The 26,011-nt window shown below is 45.2% G+C and overlaps 1 protein-coding gene across 1 annotated transcript; it reads left to right on the forward strand.

Annotated features, from left to right (window-relative positions):
- The first annotated feature begins 8,211 nt into the window (after positions 1-8,211).
- On the forward strand, positions 8,212-21,877 carry LOC139835383 (uncharacterized). Its single transcript, XM_071825223.1, has 5 exons — positions 8,212-9,586; positions 20,866-21,143; positions 21,213-21,323; positions 21,418-21,481; positions 21,687-21,877. The coding sequence occupies exons 1-5, from the start codon at positions 8,212-8,214 to the stop codon at positions 21,875-21,877; spliced, it is 2,019 nt and encodes a 672-aa protein (XP_071681324.1).
- The last annotated feature ends 4,134 nt before the right edge of the window (positions 21,878-26,011 follow it).

Raw genomic sequence — 26,011 nt, forward strand, 5'->3', positions numbered from 1 at the left:
GTTGAAACGTCTGTTCAGGAACAAAGAGCATGCCAAGTTGTTGCGATGGCACAAAGAGGACCGTAAGTCGGACGGGGAGTTGAGACACCCCGCAGATGGAACGCAATGGAGAAAGATCGACAGAGAGTTCAAAGATTTTGCAGCTGACGCAAGGAACATAAGATTTGGTCTAAGTAAAGATGGCATGAATCCTTTTGGTGAGCAGAGCTCCAGCCATAGCACCTGGCCCGTGACTCTATGCATCTACAACCTTCCTCCTTGGTTGTGCATGAAGCGGAAGTTCATTATGATGCCAGTGCTCATCCAAGGTCCGAAGCAACCCGGCAACGACATCGATGTGTACCTAAGGCCATTAGTTGATGAACTTTTACAGTTGTGGGGCAGACCTGGTATCCCTGTGTGGGATGAGCACAAAGAAGAGGAATTTGACCTACGAGCGTTGCTTTTCGTAACCATCAACGATTGGCCTGCTCTTAGTAACCTTTCGGGACTGTCAAATAAGGGATACAATGCATGCACGCATTGCTTACATGAGACTGAAAGTGTACATTTGCCAAATTGTAAGAAGAACGTGTACCTTGGGCATCGTCGATTTCTTCCGAAAATTCATCCAGTAAGAAAGAAAGGCAAGCATTACAACGGCAAGGCAGATCACCGGCCGAAGCCTGCGGAACGCACTGGTGCTGAGGTATTTGATATGGTCAAGGATTTGAAAGTCATCTTTGGAAAGGGTCCTGGCGGACAATCAGTTCCGAAGGGAGCTAACGGGCACGCAACCATGTGGAAGAAGAAATCTATATTCTGGGAGCTAGAATATTGGAAAGTCCTAGATGTCCGCTCTGCAATCGACGTGATGCATGTTACGAAGAATATTTGCGTGAACCTCCTGAGCTTCTTGGGCGTGTATGGGAAGACAAATGATACAAAGGAAGCACGGCAGGACCAGCAACGTTTGAAAGACCCTGATGACCGGCATCTGGAATGGTTTCAAGGTCGTGCCAGCTACGCTCTGACCAAAGAAGAGAAGGTCATCTTTTTTGAATGCCTGAGCAGTATGATTTTCCCGTCTGGATTCTCGTCCAATATAAAGGGAATAATAAACATGGCGGAGAAAAAGTTCCAAAACCTGAAGTCTCACGACTGCCACGTGATTATGACGCAATTGCTTCCGATTGCTTTGAGGGGGCTCCTGCCGGAAAATGTTCGAGTAGCCATTGTGAAGCTATGTGCATTCCTCAATGCAATCTCTCAGAAGGTAATCAATCCAGAAGTTCTACCACGGTTACAGAACGATGTGGTCCAATGTCTTGTCAGTTTCGAGTTGGTGTTCCCGCCATCCTTCTTCAATATTATGACGCACCTCCTGGTTCACCTAGTCGAAGAGATTTCCATTCTCGGTCCTGTATTTCTACACAATATGTTCCCCTTCGAGAGGTTCATGGGAGTATTAAAGAAATATGTTCGTAACCGTGCTAGGCCAGAAGGAAGCATCGCCAAGGGCTATGGAAATGAGGAGGTAATTGAGTTTTGTGTTGACTTTGTTCCTGACCTTAAGCCGAATGGTCTTCCTCGATCGCGGCACGAGGGGAGACTAAGTGGAAAAGGCACGATCGGAAGGAAATCAACGATATGTATGGACGGCTATTCTATGACTGAAGCACACCACACAGTTCTGACCAATTCCAGCTTGGTGGCTCCGTACTTTGAGAAACACAAGAATATTTTACGCTCGGACAACCCGGGAAAGCCTGAATCCTGGATTAGGAAGGCCCACATGGAGACTTTCGGCAGTTTGTTGAGAAAACATTTAATGAATGACAATGATGTTGTAGATCAGCTGTACATGTTGGCCAAGACACCATCTTCGACTATAACGACTTTCCAAGGGTACGAGATAAATGGGAATACATTTTACACGATCGCCCAAGATAAAAAGAGCACCAACCAAAACAGTGGTGTCCGCTTTGATGCAGCAACCGAGAATGGGCAAAAGGTCACATATTATGGTTACATAGAGGAGATATGGGAACTTGAATATGGACCCGCCTTTAAGGTCCCTTTGTTCCGGTGCAAATGGTTCAAGCTAACAGGAGGTGGGGTAAAGGTGGACCAGCAATACGGAATGACAATGGTGGATTTCAACAATCTTGGTTACCTTGACGAACCATTCGTCCTAGCGAAAGATGTTGCTCAGGTTTTCTATGTGAAGGACATGAGTAGCAAACCGAGGAAACGTAAAGATAAGAAAACGATAAGTACATCATGCGATGATCCAAAGCGCCACATTGTTCTTTCAGGGAAAAGAAACATCGTGGGAGTGGAGGACAAGACAGACATGTCAGAAGATTATAATATGTTTGCTGAAATTCCGTCCTTCAAAGTGAACACCGACCCAAGCATTAAGTTAAATGATGAGGATGCTCCATGGATACGGCACAATCGTAAGCAGGGACACAAGGAAAGAAATGATGTGTAATAATTTATTGTACCAAACTTTATTGAATGGATCATGTGAATTATATTACCCGTGATGTGTTTGGTGTCCATTTTCGAATGATTCGATTGATTCGAGAAACCACACTGATGATACATGAAATTTGGAGTGATTTAGTCATACTCCTGCCTAGGCGTATAATATGCATACTCGTAGTCTTCATAGCCACCGCCGTTGTACTGGTAGTCGTCGCCTTCTAAGTTGCCGCCGTCGTCGTCGCTGCTGTCGTCGCTGTCGTCGGGCGGCGCTCGTGGCTCGAACTAAGGGTAGCGCAGGCGGGGGATATCGCTGGCCGTGATGTAGTCCATGACGCTCTGCAGAGTCCGGCCGTACCACCATAGCCGACGGCCGGCCTCGTGGAAGTTCCCAGGAGGCAGACCGTCCTCCTCATACCTGGCGAGCGCCCTTTCACACCGATTGATGAAGAAGGCGTCCCAAGTATGCTGGTTATCGGGATGCCAGCGGGGATTCATCCGCTGCTCCGGCGTGAGGTCGAGGTAGTAGTGGTTCGTGATGGCCGCCCGGCGCGCAGTACCCTGAGGGACGGGAGGGACCGGCACGCCGCCGGCGCTTAGGCTCCAGACGACGGGGACGCGGTAGCCCGGTGGGCAAGGGTAGTTCGAGGCGCAAAGCTCCTCCACCTGCTCGTAGGTTAGAGTGGGTGCGGTGGAAGCCATGAGAGAGTGATGAGAGATTGTAGAGATGTGATAATGCTAGCCAAGCCGGGCTACATATATGTACTGAGAAATGGCGGGAAAAATGGGAGCGGTCAGACAGGAGGCGGGAAGAAAGTGGAGGGAAGAACGAGGCGGGAAGAAAGTGGCGGGAAGAAAGAGGCGGGAAGAAATTGGCGGGAAGAAAGAGGCGGGAAGAAAGAGGCGGGAAGAAAGTGGCGGGAAGAAAGAGGCGGGAAGAAATTGGTGGGAAGAAAGAGGCGGGAAGACAGGGAAGAAATGGCGGGAAGAAGAGGAATCCAGAGCTGGTCATCTAATCTTTAGTCCCGGCTGGTGAGTGCAACCGGGACTAAAGGTGGTTTTGTATCATCTAATAAAACTGTCGGTGGGATAAGGACGTCTGGGTAAGCTTTAGTCCCGGCTGGTGGGTGCAACCGGGACTAAAGGTGGTTTTTGTGTCATCTATGAAAACTGTCGGTGGGATAAGGATGTTTGGGTAAGCTTTAGTCCCGGCTGGAGGGTGCAACTGTGACTAAAGCTGTCGGCATGATAAGAACGCGTGTGTGGACGCACTGCTCGATGAGATGAAGCATGTAGCGCACGACGCCCTGTTGGAGGAAGAAGCCAAAACCGAAGCGGTGCCGTGCCTATAAAAGGAGCATCGATACGCCTTGGCAAGCAGACCAACAAGCCAACCTAGCAGGTAGGGAGAGTTTCATCCCCATGGATGAAGTAAAGGGTTGGAAAATCTCCCGTGGCGCAGCAAGATGTCATCGGTGCACACGCCCTACGACATCTTCGGAAGTTGCTCCTCGGGAAAATTTTCCTGCAAGCCCGTGAAAGACTTCATCTCTCCTCTAACAGTGTTGGGTAAAGGGTTGGAAAATTTGTAATAACTAAGTTTTTTTAATTAAAAATGTAACTAATTAAATTGTAAAAAACAAATGTAACTTCAAACGGAGTTACAAATTTAAAGTTTAACTAATTAAATTGTAACTTAATTAAATGTTACATAACAAAAAGAAATGTTAGAGATTTGTGTTTTTTTGTGTGGCCAAAATAAAATGTTCATAGTTTGCAACAAACACAAGTAAAAAAGGTTTATGGCATATAACACAAAAGATAGAGGTAAAAAGGTTTATAGTTTGCAAATGTTTTGCAACACAATTAACAATAAATAATAGTCGGTGCGGTCGCGTCGTCCACCACCACGGGAAAAACGCCGGCGCCCACCGCCCACACGAACACGCCTGCCTCGCGCTCATGTTGAAGGAGAAGAAAGAGCGGGCGGAGAACCAGGAGAACAAAGCCTTGGAGGAGGCCGAGAAAGAATTAGCAAGTAAAAAAAGCGGAAAACGAGTTGCCCAGCTCGGGGAACAAAGTAAACAATCGATTGCCCCGCTCATAGTGAAAGCCGCCGGTCCGGATGACCCCGATATCATAGCAGCTGCGGCAGCACAGAGATTAACTGTAACGAGTGCCAGCGAACAAGCGGCCAACTTAGGTATGACTCTTCGTGCACTGTTAGGCCTTGAGGAGACGCCAATGAGTGAGGTAGTAATTACATATGTGCGGAATGGACCCCTCGTCGAGCCTGCGCAGGAAGAGGATCTACCTCCACAAATGAAAAATCTGCTAAATTGGTACAAGGGTTACTTAAAAAATAAAAACGCCAAAGAACATATTTATGCGGAAGTTAGACATGAGCATCACTTCAAACATTACTATGTAACAATTCATATGAGTGAATTGTTCCAGCTTTTCAATCTGCGCGAGCTCGACAAATCTATCATCAGTTGCTACGTTATGTAAGTGATTTATTTCTACCCCATCTCGTTCATTGCCTGCACTATATATATATATATATATTGTCCTAACTATATATATTGTTGTGTACGCTATTAATTATGCAGAATGAAGCTTAGGGAATGCTGAATAAGTAACATCCATGATGTTGGGTTCATTGACCCACAAATCGTTAATGGATATGTGTTAGAAAATCACCCTGCCGACGTGGAGCAAGACCTGTGGCGTTTTCTTACAAGGCAGGAGCTCAAAAGTGATATTCTATTTCCTTACCATTTTGGGTGAGTGTTTATGTCTTGAGCACATTCTCTTTTGTTTACTCCATGCATGGTATGTGGCTAATCGATGAGTTATGCATGACTGTGCATGTATCGTGTCCGCAGGTTCCACTGGATTCTGCTAGTACTTAAATTTCACGACTCCACAATTCTCGTCCACGACTCTCTGAATATGGATGCAAAGCGTTGGGCCAACATGAGAAAAATGATGCAGAAGTAATTATTTTCATTCATTTGCGCTCTATATCGATCGGCCTATTTCGTTCATTTCCTAATATCAAGTAACTAATAACTCTCTTGTTCATTTAATTTTCTTTGCCTCGTAGGGTTTGGAGACGGTTCGTAGATACAAAGGTCGGTGAATTCAAAAAGGAGCTACAATTTAAAAGGTCAGTGGCTATGAATGGTGGGGATATTCAGCCAGCGGGGACCAATCTATGTGGATACTATGTCTGTGAGATGATCCGGAGATACACCTCTGAGCGGGTTCCGTGTGAAAACAATGAGAAGAGGAATAACCTCCGGAAGATGCTTAGTCCAGAAGCTCGCTTCCGACCACTTCAAGAGGAACTAGCTGGATGGTTCAGGAGAGAAGTCGTCGATCCTAAAGGAGAACACTATGTAGAGGACGTAGAACTTCATATGCATTAAATTATGTATGGAAACTTGTTCAAAATTGTATATGATCATCCGATGATATTGAATATATATTATATATTCCTCTTGAATTCTTTTTGGTTCTAATTTCAAATTTGTTTGAAATTGTACATTCGTATGCATGTATGTAGTACCGTAGAATATGTGAAACTCCTTCAAAATTAAAATAAAACACAAAAGAAATAAAACAATACAAATTAAAAAGAAAACAGGTTTAGGGGGGGCTAAAACCCTAAACCTGCGGCGGCCTTTAGTCGCGGTTGGCCAGGCGAACCGCGACTAAAGGTCCTCCGCCTCGACGGACTGCTGGCGGCCACGTGGATGTGCCTTTAGTCGCGGTTCGCAAGAAACCGTGACTAAAGGGGGGCCTTTAGTCGCGCTTAATTGGTCGCGGTTGCGCAACCACGACTAATGGCAGTTGCGAACCGCGACCAAAGGCCGTTTTTCTACTAGTGCATGTAAATATTTCATATTTTCTCCAGTCTCACAGGATGTGGCGCATAAAAATTTGCACGGCAGCCTAGGCAGGCATGCAAAGGTGGCTGGACTGAAATACCCCTGAGTAGGTCGTTGCAACTTGCACGGCGCATGAAAATAGATAGATTGACCATGGTGAGCTATCTAACATGCAAAACCACGTCCATTGACCATGAAGCCATTCTTAGTTGGGTATCATATACACCGGATTGCACTATGGATTGCACCGGTGGGTCCACTAAGAGCGGAAGTTACGCCTAGGGCGATCGGGAGGCGATCGCGATCTGCTAGGGTTTTCCTCTCTCGCGTGGTAGTTTCGGCGGCGATTTGGATCTCGACGGCGAGATTCTAGTCGTGCGCTGGTGTTTATCTGAGTCTCATCGGCAGCACTCTAGGAGTTCTGCGAGAGGGCTTAGGGTTTTTGATGGTTTCACCGGTGAGATCGTCGGGGGGGGGGGGGGGGCTGGAGGAGGCCGGCGTGCTCCGTCGAGGTCCCCTGCAAAAGCAGGTGGCGCCGACTCGGCGGAAGGCTTATCAGCAAGGATGGGGGACCTCCTCCTCACGGACAAGGAGGCGACGGGCCTGGTGATCAAGGCTGCAGGTGTGACGAGGATCCATCCACGCTAAGCGGCGTTAGGCAAGGTGTGCTCGCCGCGCAAACTGGTGATCGGCGCTCTGGAGCGAGCGATGCACCGGGCCTGGGGTCTCCACCATGCAGCAACGTTCAGAGAAATCGGGGACAACAGGTTCGTGGTCAAGTTCTCGTCGGAAGGAGATTATAGGCATGTGATGAAAGGTGGGCTGTGGCAGTTTGATTTCAATGTGGTCTTGTTGAAGAAATTCGATGGTGCTATACGACCCTCAGTTATGGTATTTGATGAACTAGAGTTATGGGCTAGGGTGTTAGACTTGCCTATGGATATGATGAACAGGGCTTATGGGGAGCTCATTGGTGATTGGGTCGGGAAGTTTATCAGCGTTGAGACGGATGAAGATGGAATGGCATGGGGGAGGATCTACGTATTCGAGTGGCTGTGAAGGTTGATTAGCCTCTGATGAGGGGTGTGTGTCTCAGACAGTCAAGTGACGAAGCTGAGGGTACATAGTTTGACATCAAGTACGAGAAGGTGCCACATTTTTGTTTCGATTGTGGGCGTCTAGTGCATCCGGGAGGAAATTGTCTGGCTGAGAAAGAAGAGGTGAAGCAGTGGGGTGAATGGCTCTGCGCTTCCCCGAGGCGCAACCAGAGGCCGCCGCCACCTGTCCGTCCTTCTGTTTCCTCAAGCAGCTATACAAGCAGGTCGGCAGGGACGGAGAATATGTTCAGAGGGGAGGCATCGGTGCGTGATGTGCCTCCAAGGAGGAACTTGTTTACTGACTATTCCTATTCCAGCTCTTCTCGCACTGGCGATAGAGTAAGGAGGGAAGACACTGCGGATGTTACTAGCCCAGGGAGAAATCAACGGGCGCAGGCAAAGGAGAAGCAGGTAGCGACGGAGCCACTGGGCCCGACGAAAAAGAAAAACCAGGCAGGAACGTATGTTAGGCGTACTCGGAGAGCAGATATCCCTTCTAATGCTGGGATGAATCAAGAGCCACTGGGCATCAACAAGAATAAGAAGAGAACCTCCAAAACGGTCTGGATGCCTGTACATGTGCAGGTCGTGGGAGAGGAGACGTCAGGGTCAACTGGTAAAAGGCAACGGGTAAAGTCCATCTTTGACAGGCTGAATGGACAGGAGGAAGAGGGAGAGAGGACCAACTCGGTTTTTGATCGGCTCGAAGATCCAGCGGCGGCCCCTGCAGCGCAGGGCCGCCGAGAGCAATGAGTCTTCTTGGCCTTAACTACTGCGGCTTGGGGTTGGATGCGGCGGTAGGCGAACTCCGTGATCTGATTAGATCATACAACCCGGTGGTGGTGTTCTTGTCTGAAACGAAGATGAAATCGAGGGCGATTAACAAGCTGAAATGGAGCATGGGTTTCCAAAACGGGGTGGCAGTGGATTGTGTGGGCAGGTCGGGTGGCATGGCGCTATGGTGGAGGGAAGGGGTCGATGTGTCCGTTCGCCCTTGGTGCCAGTACTATATTGATGCCAAGATTTCGCTAGAGGGCAAAGTATGGCGGTTCACTGGAATTTACGGTGAGCCAAGGACGGAGCTGAGGCACAGAACGTGGGAGGCTCTCAGATATCTGCGACGTCAGGACGACTTACCGTGGATATACGCCGGGGATTTCAACGAGGTTTTGCGTCAGGATGAGCAGATTGGCGGGAACTCACGAAATGAGGGGCAAATGCATGCTTTTCGGGAGTGTTTGATGGATTGTGGGCTTACTGATTTGGGCTACATGGGCTACTCCTTCACATGGAATAACAGGAGGGAGGGGGAGGCGAATGTACAAGTTCGGTTGGATAGAGGAGTGGCGACTGCGTCATTCCTCGAAATTTTCCCAAATGCCCAGGTTGAGCATATTATGACTGAAGAGTCTGATCATATGGCGCTGTTGATACGGACTGAGGCGACTGCGCCAAGGAGGGGGCCGGGTCAACAGAGGGGTTTTATGTTTGAAGAAATGTGGCTTAAGCACGACGGCTATGATCATATGATACAGGAGGCGTGGGACAACAATCCAGCTGCGGATACGGGCATACGGGGTTTTTGGCAGAAGCTACAGGATATGTCCAGGGACATAAAACGGTGGAGTTTCGACACCTTTGGGTCGGTACAGGCCGAGCTTAAGGCTTTGAGAGGCAAACTTGAAGAGGCCAAAGTGCAGCAGTTGGTGTCAGGATCCTCAACTGTAGTCAGAGACATAGAGAAGAAGCTGCATGATATGTATGAAAAGGAGGAGGTCATGTACCGACAGCGTTCGCGTCAGGAATGGTTAAAGGCGGGAGACCGTAATACTACATATTTCCAAAATAGAGCGTCTCACAGGAAACGCAAGAACACGGTAAAGGCGTTGCGTCGAGAGGATGGCTCTAGGTGCGCTACAAATGAGGGAATGGTGGAAATGGCACTGGCCTTCTACCAGCACCTCTACACATCGGAGGGTTCGAGCAATAGCGACGACATTTTGGCCCTGATTGAGAGGTCAGTGGACGAGGCTATGAACAGGGAGTTAGTGGGGAGTGTCACGGATGCTGAAATTGAAACGGCGCTGTTCCAGATGGGGCCGACGAAGGCGCCGGGCAAGGATGGTATGCCGGCCCTTTTTTATCAGAGGCACTGGCCCCTGTTACACTAGTAGGAAAACCCTTATAGGCGGAGCTTATTTCTGTGGCGCACCACTAAAAATGCGCCACAGAATATTATTTTGTGGCGCACCATTCTGGGTGCGCCACAGAAATAGCTTAATTTTGTGGCGCACGCTTGGGTAGTGCACCACAGAAACTATGTGAGGCCCACATCCTGCCACCACCATTTATTACTGTAGGTATTTCTGTGGCGCACATGTCGTGCTGCGCCACAGAAATAACTTTTTCTGTGGCGCACTGGCTTTGGTGCGCCACAGAAGTAGTTGATTCTGTGGCGCACCTTCTCCGGTGCGCCACAGAATTAAGGGACTTATATCATCTCGCCCGTGCCCTCCCCCGCCTGTTCACCTCTCCCCTCCCGAGCCCCTCCCCTCTCCCCTCTCCCCTATCCTCCGTGGTCGCCTGGATCCGCCACCGCCGCCTTCCTCCGTGGTCGCCTGGAGGATTCCTCCCCTCTCCCCTCTCCCCTCTCCTCCGTGGTCGCCTAGATCCGCCGCCGCCGCCTTCCTCCGTGGTCGCCTGGATCCTCCATGGTCGTCGCCGCCGCCGTCGCTGCCGCCTTCCTCCGCGAGGGGCGCATGCCGCCGCGGTCCTCCCATCCCCGCCACCTGCAGCACAAGCTGCCCCTACGGCGAGGAGGGGCCGCCGCGAGGAGGGGCCACCGTCGCGGCAAGGTGGAGGATCCGCCGCCTCCTCCTCCTCCTCCACCCCTGCCGTCATCTTCAAGCTCGTCCTCCACCCCTGGCATCGGTGCTCTCTCTCCCCTCCCCTCCTCTCCCTCTTAATTCCTCCTCCGCTGCCCCTATGGCTTGGTTTGCAAGCTCTGGTGATCATTTGATCACCAATTGGTTGATAATTACTTACTACTTTCTCTATCTATGCATGTTGCTTGATATACTGTGTTGTTGCTTGATTTGTATAGCTTCTCACCATGTACTGGTGGTTGCTTATGCTTTGAAAAGCATATGAATGGATGCATGATGCTTGCCAAGCATCCCTGTTGCCTAGCAGTTGACTAATTCATTTATCTGTGAAACTTTATCTTGTTAATGTAGATAATTGAGATGAACTACTTTGCAGTAATGATTCTATTACTGTATTTACTTAAGCTAGATGGATGCCAACTATTGTTGGGGACCCTAGCTTCATTTTGAATCCTGTTGGGTAATGATAAGTGTGTAGGCTTGGTGGTTTGGATGGTTTGGTGGTTGAATTGGCCTTTGCAGTCATGAACTGCTGGCTTGGTAAATCATCTGGGATGGTTTCCTTCCTAGTTCCATTTGGAAGATGCTACTATTCAATTGGTTGGCATAACCATGGTGACTTGAGTTGGTCAAATTCCTGGTCCTTGCCATTTGTACCAGGCTTCACTTGGTCTATGCTATGTGTTGTTGCTTGTTTAGGCATATCTATCACTTACTGGATTTACTGGTTCTTGATTGGCCTCTCTTTTGCCAGCATCACTTGGTCTATATACCAAGTGATGAATAATCCCTTTGGAGCATCTGCTCCATGCATGCTATGTGTGTTTGAGCATCTTGACTTATGTCACCATGGTTGCTGGTTTGTTGGTGTTTTTGTACTTGCCGATGATTAGATGGTTGGTCGATCACTCGTACACTCGGGGGTGGAGCAAGTGAGGCTTGGTGTGATGGCACAAATATCAACTTGTGCATCCTACCTGGCCTCACTTACTCCATCCCTGGATGTTAATATTTGTTTCGACCAACAAAGTATGAGGCATATGATATCTAGTTGAGATACCACTTGGCTCTTTCTTCCATTTTAGTGCCGATGATTAGAATGTTTGGTCACCTATACGCCGCAATATACTTTGTAGACGAGCCCCCTTTCCCTGGCCGCCGTTCCGTGAACGAGTCCTTGACGAGACAACAACGCCGACATGCCTCTCCGGCGCAGCACCACTTTTCTTCTCTCGCCGTCCAGTACGTGAACGAGTCCTTAATGCCAAGACGGTGCCAGCCTCCCTAGCATAATGCCGACCCCTGTTGTCGCGCTTCAGGCCGTGTCGATCACGCACCCTGCACTCTTCGCCTTTTTGCCCGGTGAACGAATAGACTAATCGTTGGAATAAGGAAGCCGATGACGGCCGATCGCAATTTAATCTTGCGACCGGCTGTCATCGGTTTCCTTATTCCAACGATCAGCCTATTGGTTCACCGGGCAAGAAGGCGAACAGTGCAGGGCGCGGGACACACGGCTTGAAGCGCGGCAACACGGCCTGGCATAATGCTGGGCAGGCCGGCACGGTCTTTGCATCAAGGACTCGTTCACTGGACAGCGAGGGACTGGCGTGGTTCTGCGCCGGAGATGCAGATCGGCGTTGTTGTGTCGTCAAGCACCCGTTGACGGAACGCCGACCGGGGAAAGGGGGCCCTTCTGCAAAGTATACGGCGGTGTATACTGCAACTATGGTTTCTGACCATAGTATTTGTGTTGACCAACAATGTATGAGGCATGATGTCTACGGGAGCTTCTATTCTTGTAGACAGTGTTGGGCCTCCAAGAGCAGAGGTTTGTAGAACAGCAGCAAGTTTCCCTTAAGTGGATCACCCAAGGTTTATCGAACTCAGGGAGGAAGAGGTCAAAGATATCCCTCTCATGCAACCCTGCAACCACAAAGCAAGAAGTCTCTTGTGTCCCCAACACACCTAATAGGTGCACTAGTTCGGCGAAGAGATAGTGAAATACAGGTGGTGTAAATAAGCAGTAGCAACGGCACCAGAAAAGTGCTTTGCCCAGGACAGTAAACAAGCAGTAGTAACGCAGCAGTAGTAACGCAGCAAAGCAGTAAACAAGCAGCGATAGCAGTATTTAGGAACAAGGCCTAGGGATCAGACTTTCACTAGTGGACACTCTCAACATTGATCACATAACAGAATAGATAAATGCATACTCTACACTCTTGTTGGATGATGAACACATTGCGTAGGGCTACAAGAGCACCTCAATGCCGGAGTTAACAAGCTCCACAATTCAATGTTCATATTTAAATAACCTTAGAGTGCATGAAAGATCAATAAGACTAAACCAAGTACTAACATAGCATGCACACTGTCACCTTCATGCTAAGAAAGGAGGAATAGATCAAATCAATACCATCATAGCAATAGTTAACTTCATAATCTACAAGAGATCATAATCATAGCATACGCCAAGTACTAACACGGATGCACACACTGTCACCATTACACCGTGCAGGAGGAATAGAACTACTTTAATAACATTGCTAGAGTAGCACATAAATAAATTGTGATACAAACACATTGCAATCATAAAGAGATATAAATAAGCACTTCAATATGCCATTCATAACAGTGAATAAGTATTCTGTGAAATATAGCCTAAGAGACCCACACGGTGCACACACTGTCACCTTTACACACGTGGGACAAGGAGTCTCCGGAGATCACATAAGTAAAATTCACTTGACTAGCATAACGACATCTAGATTACAATCATCATCATATGAATCTCAATCATGTAAGGCAGCTCATGAGATTATTGTATTGAAGTACATAGGAGAGAGATGAACCACATAGCTACCGGTACAGCCCCGAGCCTCGATGGAGAACTACTCCCTCCTCATGGGAGTCAGCAGCGTTGATGAAGATGGCGGTGATGTCGATGGAGAAGCCTTCCGGGGGCACTTCCCCGCTCCGGCAGCGTGCCGGAACAGAGACTCCTGTCCCCCAGATCTTGGCTTCGCGATGGCGGCGGCTACAGAAGGTTTCTGCGGGTTTCGTCGATTGGTATCGGGGTTTTTAGGTCAGGGGCTTCTTATAGGCGAAGAGGCGGCGCCAGAGGGTCGAAGGGGCGCCAACACCATAGGGGGGCGCGGGCCACCCCTAGGCCGCGCCAGGCATAGGTGTGGTGGGCCTGTGGCCCCCCTCTGGTCCTTCTCGGGTGTTCTGGAAGCTCCCGGGGAAAATAGGGACCTGGGCGTTGATTTCGTCCGATTCCGAGAATATTTCTTTACTAGGATTTCTGAAACCAAAAACAGCAGAAAACAGGAACTGGCACTGCGGCATCTCGTCAATAGGTTAGTTCCATAAAATGCATAAATATGACATATAATGTGTACAAAACATGTAGATATCATCAATAATGTGGCATGGAACATAAGAAATTATCGATACGTCGGAGACGTATCAGCATCCCCAAGCTTAGTTCCTGCTCGTCCCGAGAAGGTAAACGATAACAAAGATAATTTCTGAAGTGACATGCCATCATAACCTTGATCATAATATTGTAAGCATATGTAATGAATGCAGCGATCAAAACAATGGTAATGACATGAGTAAACAACTGAATCATAAAGCAAAGACTTTTCATGAATAGTACTTCAAGACAAGCATCAATAAGTCTTGCATAAGAGTTAACTCATAAAGCAATAATTCAAAGTAAAGAGCTTTGAAGCAACACAAATGAAGATTAAGTTTCAGCAATTGCTTTCAACTTGTAACATGTATATCTCATGGATATTGTCAATGTAAAGTAATATAACAAGTGCAATATGCAAGTATGTAGGAATCAATGCACAGTTCACACAAGTGTTTGCTTCTTAAGGTGGAGAGAAATGGGTAAACTGACTCAACATAAAAGTAAAAGAAAAGTCCTTCAAAGAGGAAAGCATGGATTGCTATATTTGTGCTAGAGCTTTGGTTTTGAAAACAAGAAACAATTTTGTCAACGGTAGTAATAAAGCATATGAGTTATGTAAATTATATCCTACAAGTTGCAAGCCTCATGCATAGTATACTAATAGTGCCCGCACCTTGTCCTAATTAGCTTGGATTTACATGGATTATCATAGCATAGCACATGTTTCAACCAAGTGTCACAATGGGGTACCTCTATGCCGCCTGTACAAAGGTCTAAGGAGAAAGCTCGCATTGGATTTCTCGCTTTTGGTTATTCTCAACTTAGACATCCATACCGGGACAACATAGACAACAGATAATGGACTCCTCTTTAATGCATAAGCATTCAACAACAGATAATATTCTCATAAGAGATTGAGGTTTGTTGTCCAAACTGAAACTTCCACCATGGATCATGGCTTTAGTTAGCGGCCCAATGTTCTTCTCTAACAATATGCATACTCAAACCATTTGATCATGATAAATCACTCTTACTTCAGACAAGACGAACATGCATAGCAACTCACATGATATTCAACAAAGAAATAGTTGATGGCGTCCCCAGAAACATGGTTATCGCACAACAAGCAACTTATAAGAAATAAGACACATAAGTACATATTCAATACCACGATAGTTTTTAAGCTATTTGTCCCATGAGCTATATATTGTAAAGGTAGAGAATGGAAGTTTTAAAGGTAGCACTCAAGCAATTTACTTTGGAATGGCGGAGAAATACCATGTAGTAGGTAGGTATGGTGGACACAAATGGCATAGTGGTTGGCTCAAGGATTTTGGATGCATGAGAAGTATTCCCTCTCGATACAAGTTTTAGGCTAGCAAGGTTATTTGAAACAAACACAAGGATGAACCGGTACAGCAAAACTCACATAAAAGACATATTGTAAACATTATAAGACTTTACACCGTCTTCCTTGTTGTTCAAACTCAATACTAGAAATTATCTAGACCTTAGAGAGACCAATTATGCAAACCAAATTTTAGCATGCTCTATGTATTTCTTCATTAATAGTTGCAAAGTATATGATGCAAGAGCTTAAACATGAGCACAACAATTGCCAAGTATCACATTATCCAAGACATTTTACCAATTACTACATGTAGCATTTTCCGATTCGAACCATATAATGATGAACGAAGCAATCAACCTTCGCCATGAACACTAAAAGTAAAGCTAAGAACACATGTGTTCATATGCAACAGCGGAGCGTGTCTCTCTCCCACACAAGCATGATGTAATCCAATTTATTCAAACACAAACAAAAATAAAAGCACACAGACGCTCCAAGTAAAGCACATAAGATGTGACCGAATAAAAATATAGTTTCAGGGGAGGAACCTGATAATGTTGTCGATGAAGAAGGGGATGCCTTGGGCATCCCCAAGCTTAGACGCTTGAGTCTTCTTGATATATGCATGGGTGAACCACCGGGGCATCCCCAAGCTTAGAGCTTTCACTCTTCTTGATCATAGTATATCATCCTCCTCTCTTGACCCTTGAAAACTTCCTTCACACCAAACTTCTCATAAACTTCATTAGAGGGGTTAGTACATAATCAAAAACTCACATGTTCAGAGGTGACACAATCATTCTTAACACTTCTGGACATTGCTCAAAGCTACTGGAAGGTAATGGAACAAAGAAATCCACCCAACACAGCGAAAGAAGCAATGCGAAATAAAATGCAGAATCTGTCAAAACAGAACAGTCCGTAAAGACGAATTTTAAATAAATACTTCCGTTGCTCAAATCAGAAAACTCAAAACTAATGAAAGTTGCGTACATATCTGAGGAACACGCACGTAAATTGGCATATTTTTCTGAGTTACCTACAGAGAAAAAAGCCCAGATTCGTGACAGATAGAAATCTGTTTCTGCGCAGAAATCCAAATCTAGTATCAACCTTCGATTAGAGGCTTCACTTGGCACAACAAATCACAAAACTAAGATAAGGAGAGGTTGCTACAGTAGTAAACAACTTCCAAGACACAAATATAAAACAAAGTACTGTAGCAAAATAACACATGGGTTATCTCCCAAGAAGTTCTTTTCTTTATAGCCATTAAGATGGGCTCGGCAGTTTTAATGATGCACTCGCAAGAAATAGTATTTGAAGCAAAAGAGAGCATCAAGAGGCAAATTCAAAACACATTTAAGTCTAACATGCTTCCTATGCATAGGAATCTTGTAAATAAACAAGTTCATGAAGAGCAAAGTAACAAGCATAGGAAGATAAAACAAGTATAGCTTCAAAAATTTCAGCACATAGAGAGGTGTTTCAGTAACATGAAAATTTCTACAACCATATTTTCCTCTCTCATAATAACTTTCAGTAGCATCATGAGCAAATTCAACAATATAACTATCAAATGAAACATTCTTGTCATGAGCTTCATGCATAAAATTATTACTCTCCACATAAGCATAATCAATTTTATTAGTAATAGTGGGAGCAAATTCAACAAAGTAGCTATCATCATTATTCTCATCATCAAATATAGGAGGCATATTATAATCATAATTAAATTTATCCTCCATAACAGGTGGAACCAAAAGACTACTATCATTATAATCATCATAAATAGGAGGCAAAGTATCATCAAAGTAAATTTTCTCCTCAATGCTTGCGGGACTAAAAATATCATGCTCATCAACATCAGCTTCCCCAAGCTTAGAATTTTCCATATCATTAGCAACAATGGTGTTCAAAGTATTCATGCTAACATGTTCCATGGGTTTTTTAATTTTCGGGTCAAACCATCCATGTTTTAAATCAGGAAATAGAATAAGAAGCTCATTGTTGTCCATTATGCCAAACTAGTGTAAACAAGAAACAAAAAGATGCAATTGCAGGATCTAAAGGAAATAGCTTCGAGCACAAACACAATGGCGCCAGAAAAGTACTGTTACTTGGAACCGAAGTATGAGTGCCTTTTACCTTTCCTCCCCGGCAACGGCGCCAAAAAAGTGCTTGATGTCTACGGGAGCTTCTATTCTTGTAGACAGTGTTGGGCCTCCAAGAGCAGAGGTTTGTAGAACAGCAGCAAGTTTCCCTTAAGTGGATCACCCAAGGTTTATCGAACTCAGGGAGGAAGAGGTCAAAGATATCCCTCTCATGCAACCCTGCAACCACAACGCAAGAAGTCTCTTTTGTCCCCAACACACCTAATAGGTGCACTAGTTCGGCGAAGAGATAGTGAAATACAGGTGGTGTAAATAAGCAGTAGCAACGGCACCAGAAAAGTGCTTTGCCCAGGACAGTAAACAAGCAGTAGTAACGCAGCAGTAGTAACGCAGCAAAACAGTAAACAAGCAGCGATAGCAGTATTTAGCAACAAGGCCTAGGGATCAGACTTTCACTAGTGGACACTCTCAACATTGATCACATAACAGAATAGATAAATGCATACTCTACACTCTTGTTGGATGATGAACACATTGCGTAGGGCTACAAGAGCACCTCAATGCCGGAGTTAACAAGCTCCACAATTCAATGTTCATATTTAAATAACCTTAGAGTGCATGAAAGATCAATAAGACTAAACCAAGTACTAACATAGCATGCACACTGTCACCTTCATGCTAAGAAAGGAGAAATAGATCAAATCAATACCATCATAGCAATAGTTAACTTCATAATCTACAAGAGATCATAATCATAGCATACGCCAAGTACTAACACGGATGCACACACTGTCACCATTACACCGTGCAGGAGGAATAGAACTACTTTAATAACATTGCTAGAGTAGCACATAAATAAATTGTGATACAAACACATTGCAATCATAAAGAGATATAAATAAGCACTTCAATATGCCATTCATAAGAGTGAATAAGTATTCTGTGAAATATAGCCTAAGAGACCCACACGGTGCACACACTGTCACCTTTACACACGTGGGACAAGGAGTCTCCGGAGATCACATAAGTAAAATTCACTTGACTAGCATAACGACATCTAGATTACAATCATCATCATATGAATCTCAATCATGTAAGGCAGCTCATGAGATTATTGTATTGAAGTACATAGGAGAGAGATGAACCACATAGCTACCGGTACAGCCCCGAGCCTCGATGGAGAACTACTCCCTCCTCATGGGAGTCAGCAGCGTTGATGAAGATGGCGGTGGTGTCGATGGAGAAGCCTTCCGGGGGCACTTCCCCGCTCCGGCAGCGTGCCAGAACAAAGACTCCTGTCCCCCAGATCTTGGCTTCGCGATGGCGGCGGCTACAGAAGGTTTCTGCGGGTTTCGTCGATTGGTATCGAGGTTTTTAGGTCAGGGGCTTCTTATAGGCGAAGAGGCGGCGCCAGAGGGTCGAAGGGGCGCCGACACCATAGGGGGGCGCGGGCCACCCCTAGGCCGCGCCAGGCATAGGTGTGGTGGGCCTGTGGCCCCCCTCTGGTCCTTCTCGGGTGTTCTGGAAGCTCCCGGGGAAAATAGGGACCTGGGTGTTGATTTCGTCCGATTCCGAGAATATTTCTTTACTAGGATTTCTGAAACCAAAAACAGCAGAAAACAGGAACTGGCACTGCGGCATCTCGTCAATAGGTTAGTTCCAGAAAATGCATAAATATGACATATAATGTGTACAAAACATGTAGATATCATCAATAATGTGGCATGGAACATAAGAAATTATCGATACGTCGGAGACATATCAAGGCACATATTCTATTTTGTCATTCCATTTGCTTTGAGATTTTCAAAATGCCGATGATTAAAATGTTTGGTCACCGTACACTCGGGGGTGGCGTAAGTGAGCCTGGTAAGATAGCACAAATATCAATCTCTTGTGCATCCTACCTGGCCTCGCTTACACCATCCCTAAATGTTAATATTTGTGTTGACCAACAATGTATGAGGCACTTATTCCATTTTGTCATTCCATTTGCTTTGAGATTTTCAGAATGCTGATGATTAAAATGTTTGGTCACCGTACACTTGGGGGTGGCGTAAGTGAGCCTGGTAAGATAGCACAAATATCAATCTCTTGTGCATCGGACTTGGTCTCACTTACGCCATCCCTGAATGTTAATATTTGTGTTGAACAACAATGTATGAGGCACTTATTCCATTTTGTCATTCCATTTGCTTTGAGATTTTCAAAATGCCGATGATTAAAATGTTTGGTCACCGTACACTCGGGGGCGGCGTAAGTGAGCCTGGTAAGATAGCACAAATATCAATCTCTTGTGCATCGGACTTGGTCTCACTTACACCGTCCCTGAATGTTAATATTTGTGTTGACCAACAATGTATGAGGCATTTATTCCATTTCTCTTGTGCATCGGACTTGTTGGTCTCACTTTCTTCCATTTTCATCATAGTAGGAACTGGATGAAGGACCCCGATGCAAGCGAGCCTGGTGGGTAGAGATGACGGAGCAAAGGAGGAACCGGATGAAGACTACTTTGTATCTCGAAATTGTGAATTTTGTATGAATTAAGAGTTGTATGCAAAACATTTGACACTTGCCACTATATATGTATCTCGATCGGGCTCTAAGTAATGTGATGATGATGTCTATGTTATATCTGTGCAATGTACATGATATTTATATTATATCTGAATGTTGCTGTATATAACCTGTGTATCTGTATTCTTGTCTATAAACCGCATGTGTATAGCAAAGCGACACAAAATCGTGTATAATACAAGCAAATTCTGTGGCGCACTAAAAACCAATTCTGTGGCGCACGCTTTTCTGTGGGGCACCTAAGAACAAGTGCGCCACAGAAACCTTAATTCTGTGGCGCATGGGCAGGTGCGCCACAGAAACCTTATTTTTGTGGCGACGTTTCTGTGGCGCACCTCCCATGCGCCACAGAATCCATTTTTGGTGCACCACTGATGAGGCTTTTCCTACTAGTGTTAAAATGTCATGTGTGTACGGCGGTGAGAGATTTCTTGTCAGGCAAAGAGTGCCGTGAGGACTTTAATGATACAATTATGGTTCTTATTCCGAAAGTGAGCCAGCCAGAACTATTGTCCCAGTTCAGGCCGATTAGCTTGTGTAATGTGCTATACAAAATTGCTTCGAAGGTGCTTGCCAATAGGCTTAAGAGGATCCTTCCCATTCTTATTTCATAGGAGCAAAGTGCTTTCGTGCCTGGAAGGCTTATCACATACAATGTTTTGGTGGCTTATGAATGTGTGCATGCGATACGGAAGAGGAAGAGGAAAACTCCGCTCTGTGCTGTCAAGCTCGACATGATGAAAGCGTATGATAGAGTAGAATGGGTTTTTTGGAGAAGGTTATGGAGAAGATGGGGTTTGCTAGGGGCTGGATAGATATGGTAATGAGATGTGCCACCTCGGCCCGGTTTTCAGTTAAGCTGAATGGAGTTCTCTCTGAGATGTTCTTGCCATCTAGAGGCCTGCGACAGGGTGACCCATTGTCCCCATATTTGTTTCTATTCTGTGTGGAGGGATTCTCCGCTCTACTTCGTCGCGCTCAGGTGGAGAAGAAGATAAATGGGGTGGGCTTTGGACCACTAGGTCCAACGGTTACACATCTACTCTTTGCAGATGACAGTGTAGTATTCATGGACGCTACTAGAGAGAGTATGGAGGCGCTGAAACATGTCTTGCAAGTATATGAGGTCAGCTCAGGGCAAAAGTTCAACATAGATAAGTCATCAGTGTTTTTTGGGAAGGGCTGTCCTGCGGAGAGGAGGATGGAGCTTAAGGCGTCCATCGGCATCAGTTGCGAGGCTTTATCGGAGAAATATCTGGGCCTACCTACAGTGGTGGGACGGTCCAAGGAAGGCGCTTTCAAGCATCTACCAGAGCAATCTTGGAGTAAGGTGCATGGCTGGAAAGGTCAAGGCTTGTAAATGGAGGGTAAGGAAGTTCTGATAAAATCTGTCCTGCAGGCTGTGCCTACATACCCAATGGGCTGCTTCAAGTTGTCACGGAAGGCGTGCTCTAAGTTAACCTCCATCGCCACTGGGTTTTGGTGGGGGTCAGCAGAGGGGAAGCGCAAGGTGCCTTGGATCAGTTGGGAGCGTATGCGCGTGTCTAAGCGAGGAGGAGGGATGGGATTCCGTAATTATGCCGTTTTCAACCAAGCTCTTCTAGCCAAACAAGCCTGGCGTGTGCTTACCAGGCCTCAATCATTGTGCTCCCGAGTTCTCCGTGCGAGGTATTTTAGAGATGAGAAGTTCTTGACTGCAAGTCGCCCCCCAGGGCCGCATCTTACACATGGAAAAGTATCCTGCATGGAAGGGAATTACTCCGAGCTGGGTTGGTTTGGCGGATCGGCGATGGGAAGTCGGTGGATGTGTGGGCTGACAATTGGATACAAAGGGATGGGCTGATGAGACCGCTTGGCCATAAACCGAATGCAGAAATTAGGAGGGTTGAGGAAGTCCTGCTAGATGATGGGCAAGGCTGGGATGAGGAGAAATTGCCCGAAATTTTCTTCGATGGTGATGTTGATGATATTCTGAAGATTCCCGTGGGTAGAGCTGGAACAGATGATTATTTAGCTTGGAATTACACCAAAAACGAGGTTTTCAGTGTGCGTTCAGCATACTGATAACCCACAAGTATAGGGGATCGCGATAGTCTTCGAGGGAAGTAAAACCCAAATTTATTGATTCGACACAAGGGGAGGTAAAGAATACTTATAAGCCTTAACAACTGAGTTGTCAATTCAGCTGCACCTGGAAAAGCACTAGTAACAAGGGTGATGTAAAAGTAGCAGTGATATGAGAGCAATAGTAACAGTAACACAGCAGCAGTAATAGTAACACAGTGGCAATGGCACGAGAAGATAGTTGATACTACTTCCAATGACATAGAGAACAAGTATATAATAATGAGAGATGGACCGGGGTTCCCAGCTATCTTCACTAGTGGCAACTCTCCAATAACAAGTGTTGGGTGAACAAATTACAGTTGGGCAATTGATAGGATTGATAAAGCATTAAGAAAGAACATCAAGATTATTAATCATGTAGGCATGTTTTCCATATTTAGTCATACGTGCTCGCAATGAGAAACTTGCACAACATCTATTGTCCTACCAGCCGGTGGCAGCCGGGCCTCAAGGGAAACTACTGGATATTAAGGTACTCCTTTTAATAGAGCACCAGAGCAAAGCATTAACACTCCGTGAAAACATGTGTCCCTCACATCACCGCCATCCCCTCCGGTTGTCCCGATTTCTGTCACTTCGGGGCCTTTGGTTCCGGACAGTGACATGTGCATACAACTTGTAGATACAATCTAAGCAATTCATATAGAGCTTAAATCTAAGATCATGCCACTCGGGCCCTAGTGACAAGCATTAAGCATAACAAGATTGCAGCAACAATAACTTCACAAACTTTATAGATAGACTAATCATAATGTATCATCCATCGGATCCCAACAAACACAACACCGATTACATCAGATGAATCTCAATCATGTAAGACAGCTCATGAGATCATTGTATTGAAGTACATGGGGGAGAGAATACCAACTAGCTACAGCTAGAACCCGTAGTCCATGGGGGAACTACTCACGGAGCATGATGGAGGCGATGGCGTTGATGGAGATGGCTTCCGGGGGCACTTCCCCGTCCCGGCAGGGTGCCGGGATAGAGACTTCTGTCCCCCAAATTGGAGTTTCGCGATGGCGGCGGCGCCTCAGTAACTTTTCTGGAGTTTCGTCAATTGGTACTGCGTTTTTAGGTCGAAAGGGATTTTATAGGCGAAGAGGCGGCGCAGGGGGGCACCTGGGGGCTCCACACCATAGGGTGGCGCGGGCCCAGGCCAGGCCGCGCCGCCTTATGGTCTGGTGGCCCTCTGGCCCCTCTCCGACTCTTCTTCGGTGTTCTGGAGCCTTCCGGGAAAAATAGGAGGTTTGGCGTTGATTTCGTCCAATTCCGAGAATATTGCCCGAACAGCCTTTCTGGAACCAAAAACAGCGTAAAAACAGAACTGGCACTATGGCATCTCGTTAATAGGTTAGTTCCGGAAAATGCATGAAATCATCATAAAGTGCAAGCAAAACATGTAAGTATTGTCATAAAACAAGCATGGAACAACAGAAATTATGGATACGTTGGAGACGTATCAGCATCCCCAAGCTTAGTTCCTGCTCGTCCCGAGCAGGTAAACGATAAAAAGAATAATTTCTGTAGTGACATGCTACTTACATAACCTTGATCATACTATTACAAAGCATATGAAATGAATGAAGTGACTCAAGGCAATGATCTATAGTAGCTAACAAGTAGATAACATATAGCAAAACTTTTCATGAATGGTACTTTCAAGACAAGCATCAAAAGTCTTGCACAAGAGTTAACTCATAAAGCAATAAATTCAAAGTAAAAGCATTGAAGCAACACAGAGGAAGATTTAAGTTTCAACGGTTGCTTTCAACTTTCAACATGCATATCTCATGGATAATTGTCAACATAAAGTAATATGATGAATGCAAATAAGCAAGTATGTAAGAATCAATGCACGGTTAACACAAGTGTTTGCTTCTAAGGTGGAAGGAAGTAGGTAAACTGACTCAACATAAAGTAAAAGAATGGCCCTTCGTAGAGGGAAGCAGGGATTAAATCATGTGCTAGAGCTTTTTAAGTTTTGAAATCATATAGAGAGCATAAAAGTAAAATTTTGAGAGGTGTTTGTTGTTGTCAACGAATGGTAGTGGGCACTCTAACTCCCTTGCTAAACAGGCTTTCAAAGAGCGGCTCCCATGAAGGACGTTATCTCTACCAGCAAGGTAGATCATCCCTCTTCTCTTTTGTTTACACATGTACTTTAGTTTTATTTATGGTTGACACTCCTCCCAACCTTTGCTTACACAAGCCATGGCTAACCGAATCCTCGGGTGCCTTCCAACAATCTCATACCATGGAGGAGTGTCTATTTGCAAAATTAAGTTGCTTACTGATGAATCAGAGCAAAACATGTGAAGAGAATTATTAATGAAGTTAATTAATTGGGGGCTGGGAACCCCGCGCCAGCTCTTTTTGCAAAATTATTGGATAAGCGGATGAAGCCACTAGTCCATTGGTGAAAGCTGCCCAACAAGATTGAAAGAGAAAACACCACATACTTCCTCATGAGCTATAAAACATTGACACAAATAAGAGATAGTAAATTTTGAATTGTTTAAAGGTAGCACATGAAGTATTTACTTGGAATGGCAGGAAATACCACATAGTAGGTAGGTATGGTGGACACAAATGGCATAGTGGTTGGCTCAAGGATTTTGGATGCATGAGAAGTATTCCCTCTCGATACAAGGCTTAGGCTAGCAAGGTTATTTGAAGCAAACACAAGTATGAACTGGTACAGCAAAACTTACATAAGAACATATCGCAAGCATTATAATACTCTACACTGTCTTCCTTGTTGCTCAAACACTTTACCAGAAAATATCTAGACCTTAAGAGAGATCAATTATGCAAACCAATTTTAACAAGCTCTACAGTAGTTCTCCACTAATAGGTTTAAACTACATGAAAAAACTTAATCATACTTGAGAGCTCAAAACAATTGCCAAGTGTCAAATTATCCAATGCATATGAGGCATTTTCTTTTTCCAACCAAATAAAAATAATTATTGTAGCTTCCAACTTTTATCATGAACATTAAAAGTGAAGAACACAAGTGTTCAAATGAAAAAGCGGAGCGTGTCTCTCTCCCAAACAAGGATTGCTAGGATCCGAATTTATTCAAACACAAACAAAAATAAAATCACACAGACGCTCCAAGTAAAACACATATGATGTGACCGAATAAAAATATAGTTTCAGGGGAGGAACCTGATAAGTTGATGAAGAAGGGGATGCCTAGGGCATCCCCAAGCTTAGACGCTTGAGTCTTCTTGATATATGCAGGGATGAACCACCGGGGCATCCCCAAGCTTAGACTTTTCACTCTTCTTGATCATATATCATCCTCCTCTCTTGACCCTTGAAAACTTCCTTCACACCAAACTTCTCATAAACTTCATTAGAGGGGTTAGTACATAATCAAAAACTCACATGTTCAGAGGTGACACAATCATTCTTAAGACTTCTGGACATTGCTCAAAGCTACTGGAAGGTAATGGAACAAAGAAATCCACCCAACACAGCGAAAGAAGCAATGCGAAATAAAATGCAGAATCTGTCAAAACAGAACAGTCCGTAAAGACGAATTTTAAATAAATACTTCCGTTGCTCAAATCAGAAAACTCAAAACTAATGAAAGTTGCGTACATATCTGAGGAACACGCACGTAAATTGGCATATTTTTCTGAGTTACCTACAGAGAAAAAAGCACAGATTCGTGACAGATAGAAATCTGTTTCTGCGCAGAAATCCAAATCTAGTATCAACCTTCGATTAGAGGCTTCACTTGGCACAACAAATCACAAAACTAAGATAAGGAGAGGTTGCTACAGTAGTAAACAACTTCCAAGACACAAATATAAAACAAAGTACTGTAGCAAAATAACACATGGGTTATCTCCCAAGAAGTTCTTTTCTTTATAGCCATTAAGATGGGCTCGGCAGTTTTAATGATGCACTCGCAAGAAATAGTATTTGAAGCAAAAGAGAGCATCAAGAGGCAAATCCAAAACACATTTAAGTCTAACATGCTTCCTATGCAAAGGAATCTTGTACACAAATAAATTCATGAAGAACAAAGTGACAAGCATAAGAAGATAGAACAAG

The sequence above is a fragment of the Lolium perenne genome, chromosome 2 (assembly GCF_019359855.2).
Source record: "Lolium perenne isolate Kyuss_39 chromosome 2, Kyuss_2.0, whole genome shotgun sequence".
NCBI lineage: Eukaryota > Viridiplantae > Streptophyta > Magnoliopsida > Poales > Poaceae > Lolium > Lolium perenne.

What these genes read in the sequence shown, in the direction of transcription:
- LOC139835383 (XM_071825223.1), top strand. Translation starts at nt 8,212, where the DNA reads ATGAGTCTTCTTGGCCTTAACTACTGCGGCTTGGGGTTGGATGCGGCG. An exon ending in CAGAGCAATCTTGGAGTAAG is followed by an intron (nt 21,144 to 21,212) that starts GTGCATGGCTGG and finishes TCTGTCCTGCAG; the next exon opens with GCTGTGCCTACATACCCAAT. An exon ending in TCCCGAGTTCTCCGTGCGAG is followed by an intron (nt 21,482 to 21,686) that starts GTATTTTAGAGA and finishes AACCGAATGCAG; the next exon opens with AAATTAGGAGGGTTGAGGAA.